At 43.4% G+C, this 18176-nt stretch overlaps 1 protein-coding gene across 2 annotated transcripts in view; it reads right to left on the bottom strand.

Annotated features, from left to right (window-relative positions):
- The window catches only part of dnt (tyrosine-protein kinase Dnt), a 75092-nt gene that overhangs the window by 9636 nt on the left and 47280 nt on the right, over window positions 1-18176 (bottom strand). For both annotated transcript variants that reach the window (XM_022065533.2, XM_087348340.1), the window contains 8 exons: window positions 18049-18176; window positions 15263-15500; window positions 7597-7780; window positions 6178-6396; window positions 4786-4901; window positions 3063-3222; window positions 2031-2343; window positions 288-424 (listed from right to left, as the gene is read on the bottom strand). In XM_022065533.2, the coding sequence (XP_021921225.1) occupies window positions 288-424; window positions 2031-2343; window positions 3063-3222; window positions 4786-4901; window positions 6178-6396; window positions 7597-7780; window positions 15263-15500; window positions 18049-18176 (1495 nt within the window). The remainder of the gene's footprint in view (window positions 1-287; window positions 425-2030; window positions 2344-3062; window positions 3223-4785; window positions 4902-6177; window positions 6397-7596; window positions 7781-15262; window positions 15501-18048) is intronic.

Genomic DNA, 18176 nt, shown 5'->3' with positions numbered 1-18176 from the left:
GCGGCTAAATTCTGAACATAAATTTGATCCCTTCAATGCAGGTCATCTCTCCCTCAAACTAACTCTAATAACAAACAAAATTTTAACTTCCAACTTTCAGTGTAAACCCAGAAGAAAGTTTATCAAGATACACTCAGCAGTTTCAGAAATACAGCAAAAAGACAGATAAACAGCACTGCACCTTACAAGTTGCCAACACGCTTCATGCAATATTTAACAAATATAAAGTTAACAGCAGTTAGTGAATGAAGCCTATAATATAGAATGCCAAGAAGAGCAAAACTTACAGCTCATCTGGACAGTTAACTGGTTGTGCAAGACGGTAACCATCCCTCAGGTAGGCAGCCATCTCAAAGGGGTCCACCTCCACATACGGCTGTTGGGCAAGTGTTGTGAGCTCCCACAGCAGTACACCAAACGACCACTGCGAACATAAAGACGTATTTCACATTATACCAACCAAAACAATTAGTTCTCTGCCACATCAATACCCACTGATGACGGAACAATAAGGGATGAGAACACGTTGCCACTTCTTATAGGTTTTAACTTAATGCTGGTGTTTATAAAACAATAATTAACAACACCACAGCCGCCTCCACATACAAATGCACACACACAGGGTGTATGAAAAAAGTGCTTAACAGAAAACCTCAAAACAATACAAAAATGAGTATTTACAGAAGTGCATTAGTCATGCTGTGGAAGGTCAAGGGTCATATGACATGACATACAGCACAGGAAGATAACCACTGCAGTACCTCAGTTGGCAGTGATCAACACTCGGCACACAAAAGCAATCTAACTGCTGTACTGTGCATTTACCCTAATGAAGTACGATACCAACAAGAAAGGGTAGACAAAATGAACTTCGCGTTGCACGAATACTGTGATATGTAATTTGATTCTTTGTGCTTGTGGAAACAAGGCCTATGACACAGTCAGGACTTATGCAGAAGGTATCCAGACACTAATGTGTTTTGGCGTCTCACCAGGTGGATGAGAGGAGGAGGGAGACTGGCAATGTCCTACCAAAACCACCACTTGAAGGGCTCAACTGCACACTTGCTGGACACCAGCAATCAAACGAGATGGTGACACAGAATCTGTCACAGTGCATAAGAAATTGGCTGAGATTTCGGTGTCAAACATCGCAATCACCATTTAATATTCCAGGATGAAGACCTGTATCCATATCACTACTCGCAAGTTCAAGGTTCTATGCCTCATGATTATTATCGTCTCACCGTGAGTGGCTTTTATGGGAACATGAACGTTATCTGAGATTTTTGGAGAATATCTTATGATTACATGAAGCAAAATTCACATGCGATATGTGAATGGGGCAATCAAGTTGGCTGGAGCATTAATGTGTGGGTCGGTACCATTGATACTGAATGTCACCAGCATTTTCTTTTTGTAGTTATTCAACAACACTCTATGTCCAAAGGTGGGCAAAGTCTGCACGCAATCGGATTCGATGCTAGCTAACAACAAGGCAATTATCGACGCGAAATTTTGGAAAAATAATATTTAGGCGTTGCTGGACAAGAAAATGAATGAACAATACTCTGTATGTTTTGATTTCTAGTATTAACATATTTTGACTATAAGTAACATACATTAAAATCTCACATATGCCAGTAACTTCAAAGTTTCACAGTCATTATGTTTATAATTATTAACAAATTAAAAAGCTTCATATAAAAGTGTAGGTAAGTATATCATCCATCTCCAGTCGGCATTTTACATGTCAATCTCCGGAGGTTCAACAGCTGTTGCCATCAAACTTGAGCTTCACACAGTTTTTGTGTGGATGCCAAGCTGTAGTTTTTAATTCTATAAAAATATGACCTCAACAAATGTTGCCAAATTCTTAAAGACCTACAAACACACCAAAATATTTGACCCTACAGTAAGTGCTGCTAAAGTTACTCTCACCTCAAACACGTGTACAGCTAATTTTGGAATTCTTTATGGTGGAAAATCAAGGTGTAAAAAAGTTTGTTCACAGCAATGGGCCCACTTACCACATCGGATGCTGCGGAGAAGTTTCCGTGCACCAGACTTTCAATGGCAAGCCACTTGACTGGACGATTTTCGTTGTCACCCAGGCAGTGATAGTCTGCAGGAAAGAGGTCACGGGACAGGGCATTGTCTGCCACCTGCACCTTCAGCTGCTGGTCAACTACGCAGTTCCGCGTCGCAAGGTCACGGTGCAGCAGTCTCTTCTTGTGCAGGAATTGCATGGCATGAACTACCTGCAGTGCCATTGCCACCACCTCTTGTGTCGTCAGGACCCGCGTCATGCCTTCGGCACTCAGTTTGCACGTCTGCAGGAACCTGCAGCCACAGTGATGTAAATTTCCTGCCTCCTATTCTACAGACTTTATATAATAAAATTCTAATTTGTTTCGCATAAAGAGATTTCAATCCCATAGAAACCTCAATTTCCATTTCTTCTTCAGAAGAAGTTTCTCTGCAGCAAGATGATGATAAGTATGCTTCCACACATCAGCTATTGTCTGCGAGACACGAGAGTAGACCTGACATCTTTGAGGGAGGTGAGGTAGAATTCTGTGCTACTAGCGGACCGAAAAACACTCGCAGCTTATACAGGTCGTACGTCGTGAGCTAATGTACTGACTGATAGCACATCACCAGCGCTTGCGCAGAACCCACTTTCCCCCTGCCACACAAGCAACGGCTGACAAGGCCACGTCTACTCTCGTGCCTCGGACAATAGTTACATATACACCACTCAGCTGGGAAATTTCACTTTTAACTTTTAGAGTACAGAAACCCATTGCAGGCCTAATTCAAGACAGACCGATGCTTGTGTTGCGGGTACTGTTATGGCGAGAGGCGACATGAAATTTACACCAGTTTAAATTGATTCAAAAGTTACTGGTGATAAATGAGTAGCCATACACAGACTCCGGAGTTACGCTAAAAATGAGTTACTATTTTCAGTAAAAACCTATCCATACGAACACTTATTTACTAGTAAATCAGTTGCTGGGAAACTGATTGATGGCTTTGTAAATCCTCTCTACACTTACCTCTTTAAGTTTGTATCTCCCCGATGTGGATAGATAAGGAATGGGGCTGTGTGGTCCTCGATGGACACTCCAAGCACTGACAGCACGTTGCTGTGGCTCAGGCCGTACATTGTCATGCCCTCCTGCAGCAGCAGAGACACCTGCACCTGACTTGCGTGGTCTGAAAGTAAACATGTAGCACTCGTGGAGAGATGAAAAATGCACACAAAAATAAAACTGTGATCATAACAGATCACTTGAACGTCCAAAACGTACAATGGATAAGTGGATATTAACGAAATGGTATCGGGCAGTGGACTAAAATCATCTTGCTCAGGATATGGACCAGTGGCGGGCTCTGGGTAAACTTCTGATTCCATAAAGAACAGCCGATTGCTTGACCATTTCGCCGTCGCCATGTTGGCACAAAATGTTTACACAGTCACAACCGCACTTTAGGCTGAGGCGCCGTAACTGGACGACCGGGGTTGGATTCCCGTTGGGGTCAGGGCGCTTCTATTGGCTTCGATAACCAGACCCACTCCGGAAGCCACCATGACTATGTTCTCGGAGTAAAGCGGAGGTAGCATGAAGCTCACCATTCACCTCCGTCTAGCGCTGGTGTTAAGAATGTGTGGAGCTTCACCTCAGTTTCCTGTTTGCTTTCTTGACGTACGGTACAGGGAAAACGTTATGAAGGATCTGGTCTGGAGAATGTGCAAAGTGGGAGTGAAGCAAGCGACCAACTCGTGCGAAATCCTTAACATTTGCCGGTTCACACCAATAAAAAGCTAAGACTGAACTGACGCACCGCAGGCAGCTGGTAATACGCGAAAATAAAACCCACTAAAATAACAGTGTAACGTGTCTTGCGTTTGAAAGAGCGAACACAAACCCATCTGCCAGTATGATACGACACTCTATCAGCTAAGATGCCTGCCGCGAGCCCTCTCGGCCTGTCTGTGAACGAGTTCTGATGGAAATTGGTACACGGACCAAACTGAAATATTTCCAAAGGAAGATAACATGGCCCATTGTTTTGCAGTGTTCAATACAGTGATCTGAAATGCATTTCACCTATGCAGGGTGTAAATAAATTGTTTCCTAGACAGGAACCAAACAACAGAGATCGACTTACGATTCTCAGTCCGAAACAAAAGGTGAGCGTTTCATGTGGCTTTACTTACCTTCATGACAAAGCGCAGTATTCTGTGTATTGTAACGCCATGTTTGGACATTTCCCCTTTCCAGTCCATCTCCTACCCCCACCCAACGTCCAAAAATAAGCTTTGGTTCGCGGTGCAGCTACTTGCCTCCAGGCATTTGCCTTTCAGCTCCCGGCGTGGTCTCAGACCTGAATTCTAGTTCGTGGTTTTGGTTATGTTATTATGTTGGGACTGGTGTTTATATTTAATATTTCGTTTTGTATTGAGATTTTATTGATTTATGATTGTTACTTCCAAGTCGGATAACGCCAATTCCATTATTGTTTGTTGTGGACTGGGCCAGTTGTAAATATAGTTAAGTGTGCCAATTGGCACATTCATCGCCCTGATGATGGAGGCAGTATGACCTCTGAAACGTTGGTAAACATCTACCAGACTACACAGCGCAACAACCCAGAAAACCTCAAATCATACAAATATTGTTTATTCTAGGATCATACCCAACACAGTATAAATGCAAGTGGTACATTAAGTTACCACTCATTTTGAGGCGTGAATAATAATTTCGGTTTCCCCACCTGTGACAGTCTTGACCAGAACGTCCTCTTCTACGCCTTCCTCTTCGGTGTAGGTACCGTGGTACACACGGCCGAAGGTTCCCTCCAGCACAACAGTGCGCAGGCGCACGCGACACCTGTGAGGACGACACAAAATCATTCCAAACATCCAGAATTCTGAACCTTTCAATGTGAGCTTGACTTTCCTTTTGCAATAAAGAGCAATGAGAACTTACGTGTATGCAAGCCGAGTCCAACTTAAACGTGAAAATGACACAAACGTTTCCCTCGGAGACAGACTTGCTTGCATAAAATAGAGGCATACGTAGAATGGATGCACTTCAGTGGTTCCAATTATCCTCAAGTCTTCACGCTTTTCGTCAGTCTCTCCAACCGAACAGCACCATCAACAAGGCACTGTTCAGATCTAGAAACATCTGCCGGCACTGACTGTCAATAACAACTACTTGCTGTCTCGTGTCGCGACAGTGTATACAGTGGAATCAATGCCAATGCATAAAAAGGAAACAACGTTTGCCAAGCGAACGAGAAAATGTGCGCATTTTATCTACTGTTGTTATAGTCCCGCATGTGGGATGTCAAAGTGGATGGGGCCGTTTGCGGGGCGTAGCCATTAACATCGAAATCGACTTCTATCCGGAGCGTGTCGGGTGCGGCTGAGCCCTGTGAGGCAGAAGCGGCCCTAGGTTGGACCTAAGCACCTCTCTTGGTTTGGTTAGGATGCGAGGTTAGGTTAAGTTAGGTCAGGGCAGGTTGGCTCAGGTCAATACAGGTCCGGTGCGGATGGGGTATATTAGATTGGATAAGGTTAGGGTGGTTTAAATCAGAATAGGAAGAGTTTGGTTGTATTACATTAGCTTCAGGAAGGTTAGGCTGTGTTTTGTTAGGATGGGTTAGGTTAGGTTAGGTAAGTTCTGGTTCCACTGCGGGCATTTGGGTGTGAGTCTGAGTCCATTTGGTTACCATTGCGTATATAAGTTTCAAGTTAGGTGGGCTCTGATGATGGTGTTTAAAATGAGGTAGGTCAGGGCCTACTCAGAACCGTAGACGTTTCGACAAATTTATTTCCCAGTGCTAAAGGCATTTATAAATATGAATCAGCAAAGAACGTACTCTTATTCAAAGACGGATTAAACTTTCCTGCCGTGTTATTATTTTCAGAAACGATGTATTTGTTTTACATTTAAAACTGATGTATCATATTTGAACTTGCGAATCAGACTAACGTTACTGACATCGAGAGCCTCGGAGTTAATGGTTTTAATATCTGTGATGAAGATAACCTTTGTTCTTTTTAATAACACATTCTGTAACGGGTATAACAACAGACGCGGAAATTGCTTCGGCGACTGGTACACCCGTCGATATCGGCCAGTGGCTTACACGACTCACCTCTGTATCGTCAGCTCGGCGATGCGCTCGTGGATGTCTTTCCCCGCCCGATCGTCCAACACGGTGTAGCTGGGCAGTCTCTTGAAACTGGCGTAGCTCGCCCCAGACTTGCAACTGGAAGCCGAAGTACCGGTGAAGTTATTGTTCGGGAGAGGCGTTTCTGCCGTCAGGAAGGTGGCGTGGCCGTGCGCGCTGCTGCTAGACCCGTTTCGAGACTCCCTGCAGAAAAGAACGTCAACAAGTTCCACCTTCCGAGTTCTGAATGCTTCGAATAGGTGTGTGGAAGACCAGCGGATCAAGTCCGCGGATCAATTGCATCAACCGGCCATGGTTGGCAACAGATGTTGATCCATGGAAATACGCCTCATCCCCTGGTACAAAGTTTAGCGTCTTCCCACCCCATCTTCTCCTCGCAATGGGATTCTGGCCACCCAGTATGGAGTTATTGTTCCAGCTTAAACTAGCAGTTAAATAAAGACGTGGATCAAATCCCAATGAGCAACGAGATATCGGCAATTTTACGTTTTGTCTGCAAAAGGAACGTTTTCTTCGCGTGGGTAACGCTACTCTCGGGCCAGATTTTGAAAAATGCGGTTTCAACTCCACGTTGCTCCCCAGACATAATTTCGACAATAAGAATTCGAAATTCAAATTACACACCGAGTAGCAACCACTGGAGGAAGGTACTGCGGCCATAACACAAAGCCCCACCCTCTGGTGGCTAACGACATCGGAGGGGCGGGAAGAACAGGAAACACCGATTTTGGAAACGAAATGCTGGTATACTATTTGAAAGACGCAAATTTGAAAAACGGCCCTAACGTGATAGCTAAATTACAAAATGGTTAAATACTAGGTCTCAAATTAACATTGTATCTGAAAAGGTTAAAATAAAGTAACTATATACGGGCTACAGAAGTTGGAAAATTCCTCCCTGAACTGTTCTAAATTCAGCTTTCGGGACTCGAAAGAGGCACCTCAAGAAACAAGCCACATTTACAAAAAAGCGTGATGATGTTTTTGACGCCGAGCAACTCACCTGCAAGATTTTAGGAGTTTATTTTACGGCAGAATATGGCTTATGACGCAAATGTGCACTTAAAAGAAAAAAATATATGTGAGGTGAGATAGCGTTCGCCAACAAACACTTTTTTTTATCAGTGAAATAAACACCTTCGCACTTCGTGTGTTTGAAGGCAAGTGTGGGACTGGAGCAAGAGGTTACAACATGACCTGCGTGGCCTCGTGTATAGTGCACAATAATCCAGTCTGATTTTGTTGAACAGAAGTAATCAGATATTTTAGGTTAGGTTGCGTGACTTTTCGATTACTCTGTATTAAAGGGGAAAAGGGAGGGGGGGGGGAGTTTCTGTGTGGTGAAAATTGCGCATGATATTCATAATATAACATTGTACTTACTGCAACATTTCTCCTTGTCTCCTTGTTTTGTTGTTCCGAACATAGTAGGCTGTGACCACGATGATGATGACAGTGATAAGTGCGCATGCGCATCCCACAGCTATGTAGAATATACTGCCGGAACTTATTTCAACTTGTGGAGGATCCACTACCACAACCTGGCTCATTCCACCGAAGCCGTTATCTGTGGGGGGGCAGAGAACAGTCCGCCAATTACAGCCAAACGGCGATGTTTTCCACATTCTTCCGTCTCATCCAACATTCATAAACATCACGATGTATGTTCCGGTGTAACACCTGCATAACCTTAGTCTACAGCAAGAAAATACAAACACGAAGAGTGGATTGCGTTATGGAACTAATGAACTGTGAACTTGCAGGAACAGGTTCTGTCTTTCTTTTCCTATTGATTCAAGTTTGTTCCTGGGAAGGAGAAACGAAAGACACTACATAACAAGCAAAACTGAGGACTTGTTATTAATTAAGCGGGTGGTGTCACGCTGTGACTCCACATCCTATACGCCAATTTTTTTGCATTAATTCGACCTCGTCGGGGTGAAATACTGAAACGGAATGTCAAAGTATTGAGATCCAAGAAGTTCTTAACATCTCGAGAGTCTGCATGTTTTAGGATGTCCAGCTGAGTGACAAAGAACTAACCAGTGCTGCCTTCCAGCGGTCAAAATCCGAGGTCTGCCTGCGACCCTCGCAAACAGATTCTTTGACACACGTACTTCGTTAAAGAATTCTGGGCCGACAATAAAATCCCAGCGTCTGCCTCGGTGGGTGGTCAAACCACGAGTTCGACCTCGGAGCTGGCGATTACACTGTTTACTGACACGTAGAGTTAGCTTAACAATGACTTCCTCTGAAACGGAAATGATTTATGAAGACGATTCCTGTATTAACAGATTATTTTCGATCTCCAACCGATCTCACAGCGTCACTGCCATGTGTTATAACACTGAGACTGAACATTTCGTCAGCTATTTATAGCTGCAATCACGTGTGCAGAACACACACCACACTCAGCCAGGCAGCAAGGGCCAGTTCTTATTAACAGACTGGAATAAATCAATACATCAGGTTAGCACAAAACTTAATAGTACGCAGTATCGTAATAATTTACAACTAATAACTTGAATCTGTAACGCCATTCACAGAAACTTTAAGATTATAAGTAAGGCACAGTTATTCTATAAATGTGGTTTTAACATATGGAAATAAGAGACTGTTTATTCAGTACCGTCAGTATTCTACAACAGTAGGTAGTATCACTATATGTGTCATTTTAATAGTTATAATTATTTATAATTGTTTTGATAAACAACGCAGTATTCAATAATGACGTAAGATTGAATTAACACAGTACAGTGCATTCGCTGATAAAGTTGAACGCAAATGTCACTTCCCGGCTCCCGGCAGGAACTTCATAAAAAAGGAAAAAATGATGTTATTGTTTGTATGGTGCGATATATGTGTCGGGAAAACCTTGTAGCTCTTGGCGGTGAAACATGCAGTTCCAGCCTGGAGCCGGGAACTGACAATTAAGTTCAAATGTATCAGTGCATAGTGTAATTCATCGATAATAAAAAAACATCGACGAAGGGAGATATAAAACGCAATTCTGAAGATTATGTAACACAAAACCAAATGACTACGTTTGGCCTTACTGACAATACATAAAACCAACAATAACATTAATCAAGTTTCGGATACGTGCTGTAAACGTTTTTGTTGTATTTTGACTATTACTAATACGTTCTGGCAGCGAAGGGCTTTTGTTTCGGTGTTTTTACAATTCAGAGTGAAATATGACCACCTTGAAACCTTAAAAGCCGAAGAAATCGTGCTGCCATCTTTCAGTGGCCACATGAACTATTTGAAGCCATACTCCTCCTCTCCGAATAAATCAGGCAGGCTCACGCATGTGTTATCACCACGTATAGTGCTGGGTGCTGCTGGCAAGTACAACTTGTTGCATACGTACAGGTTTGTTGCATGTTTTATTATATACATACACAAAATAAGCGTACACTTTAGTCCGGTGACGCCAGAATATTTCATGTTACCCAAATGAGCAGGCGACTCGTTGTCTTTTGAATGGAAATAAAGGGCAGGATCTACAATTTTAAGATGGCTGTCCAGAAGCAAAGTTGTGGCTTTCTGTGAAGGAGGTGTCAGGTTCAAGCCGATTTCATCGCGTACTCTCCACCCCTTCCCAAACGTTACGAAATTGCCGTCCTTACCATGCTTCAGATCCTACGTGAAGTTTTCAAAAAGACCAGGGTTCAAACCCAAACGTAGTCACAAAAATAAAAGGGCCAACCCGGTAATCTAGTAGGGCGAATATTGAAAAAGTCGCTTCGTATTCATGCGGGTTGCCTGTTGAAACTGCTCCGTCCGTCCGTCTGTAAGTATGCATATATCAACTGGAGAACGGTTGAATGGGTTTCATTACCATTAGAAATTGAGAAGTTTTGCGACTGTCCAGCCATTTTCATGTACATCGGACAATTTCAACAACCACTTCACATAACATAATTTTCTGGATGTAATGTTTTATTTTACCAATCGATGGTGGCGCTGGTAGCCTTATGTTGCCTCTGAGGCACGACTGCACGTCCATCCCGCAGTAACAGGACGAACGCACCGGAATTCTTACGCTCCGCACTTATCAGCAAATCTGTCCGGTGTTTATTCTTAAATATCTAAATCAATTTTCGGGAAGTATAAACACTACGCCAATGGAGTAAAAGCAAACAGTAGACAGGATGTCATAACGCAAGAAACAGAAAGAAATGTTTACAAGGGACGAAGCATATTCCTTTGATTCGTCTCCTTCCCCTGTATACGCTCCGTTAATTCTGTTGACTTCAGCTAACTAGCTTGTCCGCATCCATTTATTTCTAGAGTCACTTAAGAAGCCTCCATCTCTCTCTATTTAATAGCTCTCCATTTATTTCTATTATTTTCTTTGTTTTGTCTTCTATCTCGTACGCCTGGCATTCCCCATTTCACTTCATCAGCTTCGGCGCTAACATGCAGTCTCTTGTTTGCCCAGTCCATTAACTTCATAGTTAACACACCACGGCGCTGCTGTCAGTCAGTGCATCAGAGGGACAGGGTTGGAAAACAAACCATGGGCCGACTAGGGGTGGGGGAAGGGGGTGATGCGAGATTTGTGTTCCTGGAACACTTCGTCAGCTTCCGTCTGGCTTCTGTGTTCGAAATAAAACAGGTAACACAAACCCTCGGCCTTTCAAGTCACGTGTTCTTTGTTATGTTCATTTCACAATACGATGTCAAAGGTGTAAACAACACATCTTCGAAATGCGCTCTTTGCTGTTCTACAGGCACAAGGATGACTGTGAAGCTGGCAGCACTACAGACGAAACACTTCGTTTACCTGAGCATCACATCGACGAAGACTTGTAGTCTACGTACTGATTTTAAGCCATGCAACAATTTCTTTACGACGTGCGTTTTCAAGAAAATCGATAAGAGCTGATCTTGGTTAAGGTAAAGATGTGTTGGGATGGCATATTCCTCCGCCAACCTTTTATTAAATTTGGCTGTCTTCTGGGTTGTAGCGCCACGTAATATGGAAATAGTTTACCAACGTTTCAGAGGTCCTTGCTTCCTGTGTGAGTCATCAACCTGATGATGGAGCAGGCAAGGACCAGACACACGCCAGTCCCTACTTCAAAGCCTCCAAGTCCAAAGGTAAAAGTAGACACGCAAAACCTGCGTTAAAAACAAGTAACCCTGAACTTTGCCCACTGCACGAATTTGTGGCTTTCCTTTGATTTTCAGAATAAACAGCATCAACCAACTTATCTTTTCAACGATGCAGTATTCTCTTTGCGGTACGGACTAAATTTATGAATATTATTTCGACCAGCTTCGGCTCCAAACATTTAAAATCCGGCAGCCACACTCATTCGTTAACAACTCACGTGCTGTACGTATCCCGAAATGAAGACGTAAGAAGATACAAATCCGAGCGTTCCTAACGTAGGAATTAGAGGAAGATGAGTGGACAGCCTCCCGCTCCGGCCGTTTATACAGTTAGGTGGGTGCCTACCGGAGGTATTTCATAGCTGGTATCATTTCTAGGGGAAGGTCTAATCATCTGGAAAACTGTTGGTAACACAAGGAGAGAACTTTCTGGAAACAGCGAATGCATGTCTGTTCGTTGCGCCTCTAAAGCCCTTAACAATTTGTAAACATTTCATAAAATTATGTATGGGAGACAATCACTAACATTTGGTAATGGAACGTGATTTTATAAAATAAGATGGTAACCAGGCGCAATTTGCTTCAAGAAATGAAGAGATGAACCACTCATGAGAGTAACCACAGGTTCCTGAGACCATCGCCATGGGACTGAAATACTTGAGAGACGATCACTTGATCACAACCACGAAATATAATTTCCCCGAGCGACTTTCCAGCACAAAGGGAGGCAGAAGTTATTCGATGCGCGTAAACGGCTAGACCTGGAAACACGCGGAGTCTCAGTAATTAAACGTTGACTACTTTCCATCTGAAGCCTGGAGTTTTTAGTAGTTCACCATGTTATGACTTGAATGAACTCCTAACTGCTGTAAATAGTCATAAGTTTGCTGACAGTAAACAGAACCTTAAATGCATACTTCCGGCAACAGAAGAAGACAGTGTTTATATTTCAACAAATTCACGTCGCTGGGGCTTGACGTGTTGGTCCATCTGTTCGTCCTGGCATCTGGTCCAGCAAAACACAGGGGGAACTTTATTTATTTGATTTGTCCTGTCACACATTTTATCGAGAACAAAATGGGGTGGGAACACAGAGCTTTTCCCCAGTCGCTATACCGGGAAAAAAGAAATTCCCACGTCATTTGCCAAATCACGTAACAAGACGAACTCAAATTCCTTCTAAACTGGCTTTGAGCGTCCTACACAGTGGAGAGTCGGGGTCCTTTCCCCAGGGGTAAAGTGACCGGGGAGTCACGACTCACCTCCGTGTACTACAGTATTAGTGCTTGAGAATGCGTACAGACTTTCGTCCATTCCTCCACAGCAACAAATTTCGATTTCCTCTGGTCCTCAAAAGAACACAACGTTTCGGAAACGATCGGGGTAAGAGGTTAATCGGCGGAAGTTGCCCTCTAGTTTGGCAGCATGCTATCAGATGGTGACAAGAGGCGATGTGCCAGTCCCTGGCGTCAGTTCGAAGAGAGGTAAACCGTTGGTGCAGTTGTGCGATCGGTTTATCGAGTTTAAGAGCGAAAAACGCAAGGTAAATGTTAAAATGACAACCCTAAAACTACTGAATACGTATTTTTAAGTAATAGTATTGACTACAATGCATAAATAACTTCGAAAACTGGTATACTTAACACGTAACTCATGTATCAAAGAAAGCATTGTCAGTGATCCCAGCTCTAGTGACGCCATATTAAGTCATGTGACTCCAGTGGCATCACACCCCGATCATCGGGAAAGATGACTAGTTTAAGTGTTTTCTTGTAATTTTAATTTTTATACAGAAAATGCCCAGAAACTACACCAGGACCTCTAACAGAGGACGGAAACAGATTCAGTTTCCGAAAGGTTTCGTTATTTTGAATACCAGACGATGGACAAAATCCAAGAATTTGGCAGTCCAGAAACCCACTATTGCTGTTTTGATGGCATTAAAGATTATTCTTTGGTTAATTTTATAGGCAGCTTTTTAAGCTAAAAAATAATTTGCGAACAGAGAAAGATAAACGACAACAGAATCAAACAAACTTATGGTGCAACTGAACGGACCCAACTGCTATACAGCAATGCAGAAGGCATGGACAGCGAACTAAAGTTACAGCTGCAGAAGACAAGCGCTCTTGGCTTTAGGGAGGGATAACAGTTTCATCCTAATATTCAATTACGCGTATAGAATAATAAGTCCTGTGATAACATTCCGTGCAAGAAAGATTGATAAAAAAACATTTGTCGAATTTCGCTGCAGTAACGATGCACTGCTCGTAAATAAAAATAAACATGTCCTCCAATTGTATTTTTAAGCTCCATTCTAACGTTCACGCCTACACAATATAACGTAACCAACGTAATGTTTTTCGCTCCAAATTAACTTGATACTGTATTTCCCCGACGTTCAAATACTTTACTTATTTCTTCTGGGAATTTTACACCGGAAACAAAGTAATTTGATGGAAGCAGTTTTGATTCCGGTGAGTCTGATAAAACAGCTGAAGACGAAGAAGAATGTTAAGAGCGGTGGTGAGTCACGAAGTTCAGAAAAGCTGACTCGCAAAAACATTTCGAAGAAAGACGAACATGTATGAGGTTTTTACAGCGGCGAGTATGAAGAATTCTGTCTTCTGGGTTGTTGGCACATTCATCGCCCTGATGACGGAGGCAGTATGACCTCCGAAACGTTGGTAAACATCGACTAGACTACACAGCGCAACAACCCAGAAGACAGAAATCTTCATACTCTGATGACGGAGGCAGTATGACCTCTGAAACGTTGGTTAACATCGACCAGACTACACAGCTCAACAACTCAGAAGACAGAAATCTTCATACTCTGATGACGGAGGCAGTATGACCTCTGAAACGTTGGTTAACATCGACCAGACTACACAGCTCAACAACCCAGAAGACAGAAATCTTCATACTCTGATGACGGAGGCAGTATGACCTCTGAAACGTTGGTTAACATCGACCAGACTACACAGCTCAACAACCCAGAAGACAGAAATCTTCATACTCTGATGACGGAGGCAGTATGACCTCTGAAACGTTGGTTAACATCGACCAGACTACACAGCTCAACAACTCAGAAGACAGAAATCTTCATACTCTGATGACGGAGGCAGTATGACCTCTGAAACGTTGGTTAACATCGACCAGACTACACAGCTCAACAACCCAGAAGACATAAATCTTCATACTCTGATGATGGAGGCAGTATGACCTCTGAAACGTTGGTTAACATCGACCAGACTACACAGCTCAACAACTCAGAAGACAGAAATCTTCATACTCTGATGACGGAGGCAGTATGACCTCTGAAACGTTGGTAAACATCGACTAGACTACACAGCGCAACAACCCAGAAGACAGAAATCTTCATACTCTGATGACGGAGGCAGTATGACCTCTGAAACGTTGGTTAACATCGACCAGACTACACAGCTCAACAACCCAGAAGACAGAAATCTTCATACTCTGATGACGGAGGCAGTATGACCTCTGAAACGTTGGTTAACATCGACCAGACTACACAGCTCAACAACTCAGAATACAGAAATCTTCATACTCTGATGACGGAGGCAGTATGACCTCTGAAACGTTGGTTAACATCGACCAGACTACACAGCTCAACAACCCAGAAGACATAAATCTTCATACTCTGATGATGGAGGCAGTATGACCTCTGAAACGTTGGTTAACATCGACCAGACTACACAGCTCAACAACTCAGAAGACAGAAATCTTCATACTCTGATGACGGAGGCAGTATGACCTCTGAAACGTTGGTTAACATCGACCAGACTACACAGCGCAACAACCCAGAAGACAGAAATCTTCAGAGACGAACTTATTTAATTACCACACTGTCAGTGCTTCACTGCATATAGTTTGACCTATAGGAAGTTCTTGCACCACTGACCTTTGAGGCAGATCTTGCGACGCCTGAACAGCAGCGCCGTGACGTTGTTCGTCGCGCGGTGCAACGTGATGTTCACGCTCAGGGACACGTTCACTTCGGCGTCCTTCAGTCCGCTGCACGGAAGGGCGACACGGAACGTCTGGGTGGTGGTCGGAACGCTGCCCTCCGTGGACACATTGAGGCGTGGCGCGCCGAGTGCGTCGTTGGTGGGAACATCCACGGCGATGAGGTACGGCAGCTGCAAAGCACAAGTCCAGTATTCTGTTGGGAACGCGGTGTTTCAACAAAAGCGTCTGGTCTAGTGACAGGTCAGTCAGCTCTTCCTACGGGACCCAGCTGATTGGGAACTCCCAAACTTTTCACCTGAGGATTGATTCAGTTACTGCAACGTTCTGTTCCTTTCAGACTGCAGGATGAGTTACGTACTGCGGCCATAAATTTTACGATAAAATGTTAGTTTTGGGTTAGTCTGGATCACTTTAAGGTCCAATTTACTTTGGGACCTAAAGCAACATTACGTGTATCTTAATATTTTTACAGAACTTTCTGTGGGCTTATAGCACTTACATTAACTTACCTCATAAACGTATGATTTGAGGTTTTGATTTATTTTAAGGACTACATAACAAATGAATCACAATGTGCGTATTCTGCGTCTGAACAGATTTTTGGTAAAACATCACTTGGATAACTACTGACACATTTTAGTCAACATCTCAACGTCCGTTTATTTATTGTTCATTATCATTAAAATGTCTAGTCAAGAATGACGTAAAATCTGAAGTAATACTGAAAGTAATCAGAAACATATTTTGTAGAAAAGCGTAATAAGGCAGTACATAAAATTAAATTTATTACTGATCTTTCCTTAACAACGGAAACTGCAATGCGTTAACATGCAAACTGTTTCGCTGCGCTGACAGTTGCAAGGCAAATGCTTCTTCCCGGCTCCCGGCAGGAACTACGGAAGTCAAATAACATCGAGTTTATTCCTGGTTATTGCGTGTCGAAAAAGCTCGAGTTGAACCGCGTGTTTTTGAGTGTCAATCGCGTATGAAATGTGGTTCGACTAGAAAATTTCGTAAGATCCTTCTCTTCTGTAAACGACATTGTAACGTGGAGGCACTCAAAATGAGTGAAATTACTAATATATGTGACGGGGATTTCTGGTTACGCGCTGGTTTACGTGCTTGTGATTACAGTTCACACCAGCTTCTTCGAATAAATTTGTACTTTTTCATAAAACAGCTTATACGGGGACCTGTTCGTGGTTCAACATAATTGGAAACGTGGGCCTACATTTGTTATCACGCACATCAACAGTTCTTATTTAATTACGAGAATATTGGAACAACCAGTTGTTCCATTACGTGCCACGCCAAGTGTTTCAGAATTCAAATATGGCGTAAGCAGACGCACGCAACTGAACTACTTAAAAAAAAGATAATGGAATCTGAAATCGCTGCCCGCGAGAAGTGGGAGCTGTCATGGACAAGGCTTATGACCAGCTGACGAGACGAAGTGGGCTTCGGTGTCTGAGAATAAAAACCACGACAGAAACGCGGTGATTTATATACGATCCGACACTTTGTTAAGTAGCGGAAGAATTGACATGTTTACTTCGAACGGGATTGTGCAAGACAAGAACTGGTTGAATTTGTGGTGTAGTTCTGCCGTGCTTCCAGTCACAAACACAGGACGGGCTCTTTTTGTAGCTGTGTTGATAGCTGCTGTTCGACCCAGTGACCCTGTAACTTGACTGCTCCTCACGTCTGATATTCTACAGTCCAAGAATTCACGACTCTGCTTTCTTCTAAACGTTTCCTTTTGCACACAAAAGCTAGCCGAATTTATCAATTACAAATTACCTCAATTTCGTGATACGTCTGCGTTTTCTCAAACTATAATCAAAGATTGTTTCACACGCTAGCTTCTGACGCCATGGAAGTGTGTTGTGAGCCGTTTCGAGTGCTGACTGACGTCAGATAGGAATGACCTGTCTAGTGCCCTGGAAACTTTTGAAGAGGCCAGATGTGTGGATGGACAGAGGCAGGGGGCGGAGGAAGTAAACAACCAGAAGAAATAGGAGCTGCAGGCCCAGACCAGACCGTCGATCGTACAGCGCCTCTCAGAGTCTCTCGGGCTGTGATCACATTGCAGGCAGACACCAACCAATCAGCACACACGCGCGATCATAAGCACGCAAACATACAAGCAGATGCTCAGACTTCTGGCGTCGGATGTCATTACCAATCGAGCACCCATTTATCATTTATATGAACTGATCGTGCTGCCATCTGTAAGTGGCAATAAGAACTGTCAATGCCGCCATCTATCAGAAGCTATAAGAATTATGTGACATCATACACACCAAAAATACCATAAAAGACGCCTCTGCAACTTTTCTGTACCCCACGGAGTACATATTTCAAGTATTCTTATCGTTTACAGATAAATGTGCCAAAGGCTAACAGGAGCAAGAGGGAGAGAGAAAGTTTCTCTTTCTATCGGCATGTCCTATGTTACCATCCATTGTACCATTGAAGACGGGATTTTTTGTGATGTGTCAGGGAATTATGAATAACCCTGTATTATCTGCGCCACTGTATTGCCTTTCAGGTCAAAATGTGGTTGCGTCTAACTTGTGTGAGGAGGGAGTGCACGGTTCTTCAATGATCAAAACCTTCGGGAGGGGCGAGGACGCTCGCTGCATTCGAGTTCCTCGCATATCCCGACTCGAAATGTGCGTCTTTCCGTTGGCCACGAAGGCGTGGTGAGGTACTTACCGGTCGCCCGGCGAGGCTCTGCCACGTGAAGTGAAGGTCACTGATATGCGCCGGAACAGGAACGACGAAGTTGAGAGCGTACTCGTTGATGACCCCCTCCCTGACGTAGAAGAGCTCTGCCTGTAGGC

The sequence above is a fragment of the Zootermopsis nevadensis genome, unplaced genomic scaffold (genome assembly GCF_977971745.1).
Source record: "Zootermopsis nevadensis isolate Lab colony 2312 unplaced genomic scaffold, Znev_1.0 Znev_ptg000002l, whole genome shotgun sequence".
Lineage (NCBI taxonomy): Eukaryota > Metazoa > Arthropoda > Insecta > Blattodea > Termopsidae > Zootermopsis > Zootermopsis nevadensis.
This window is presented reverse-complemented; position numbering and strand designations above follow the sequence as displayed.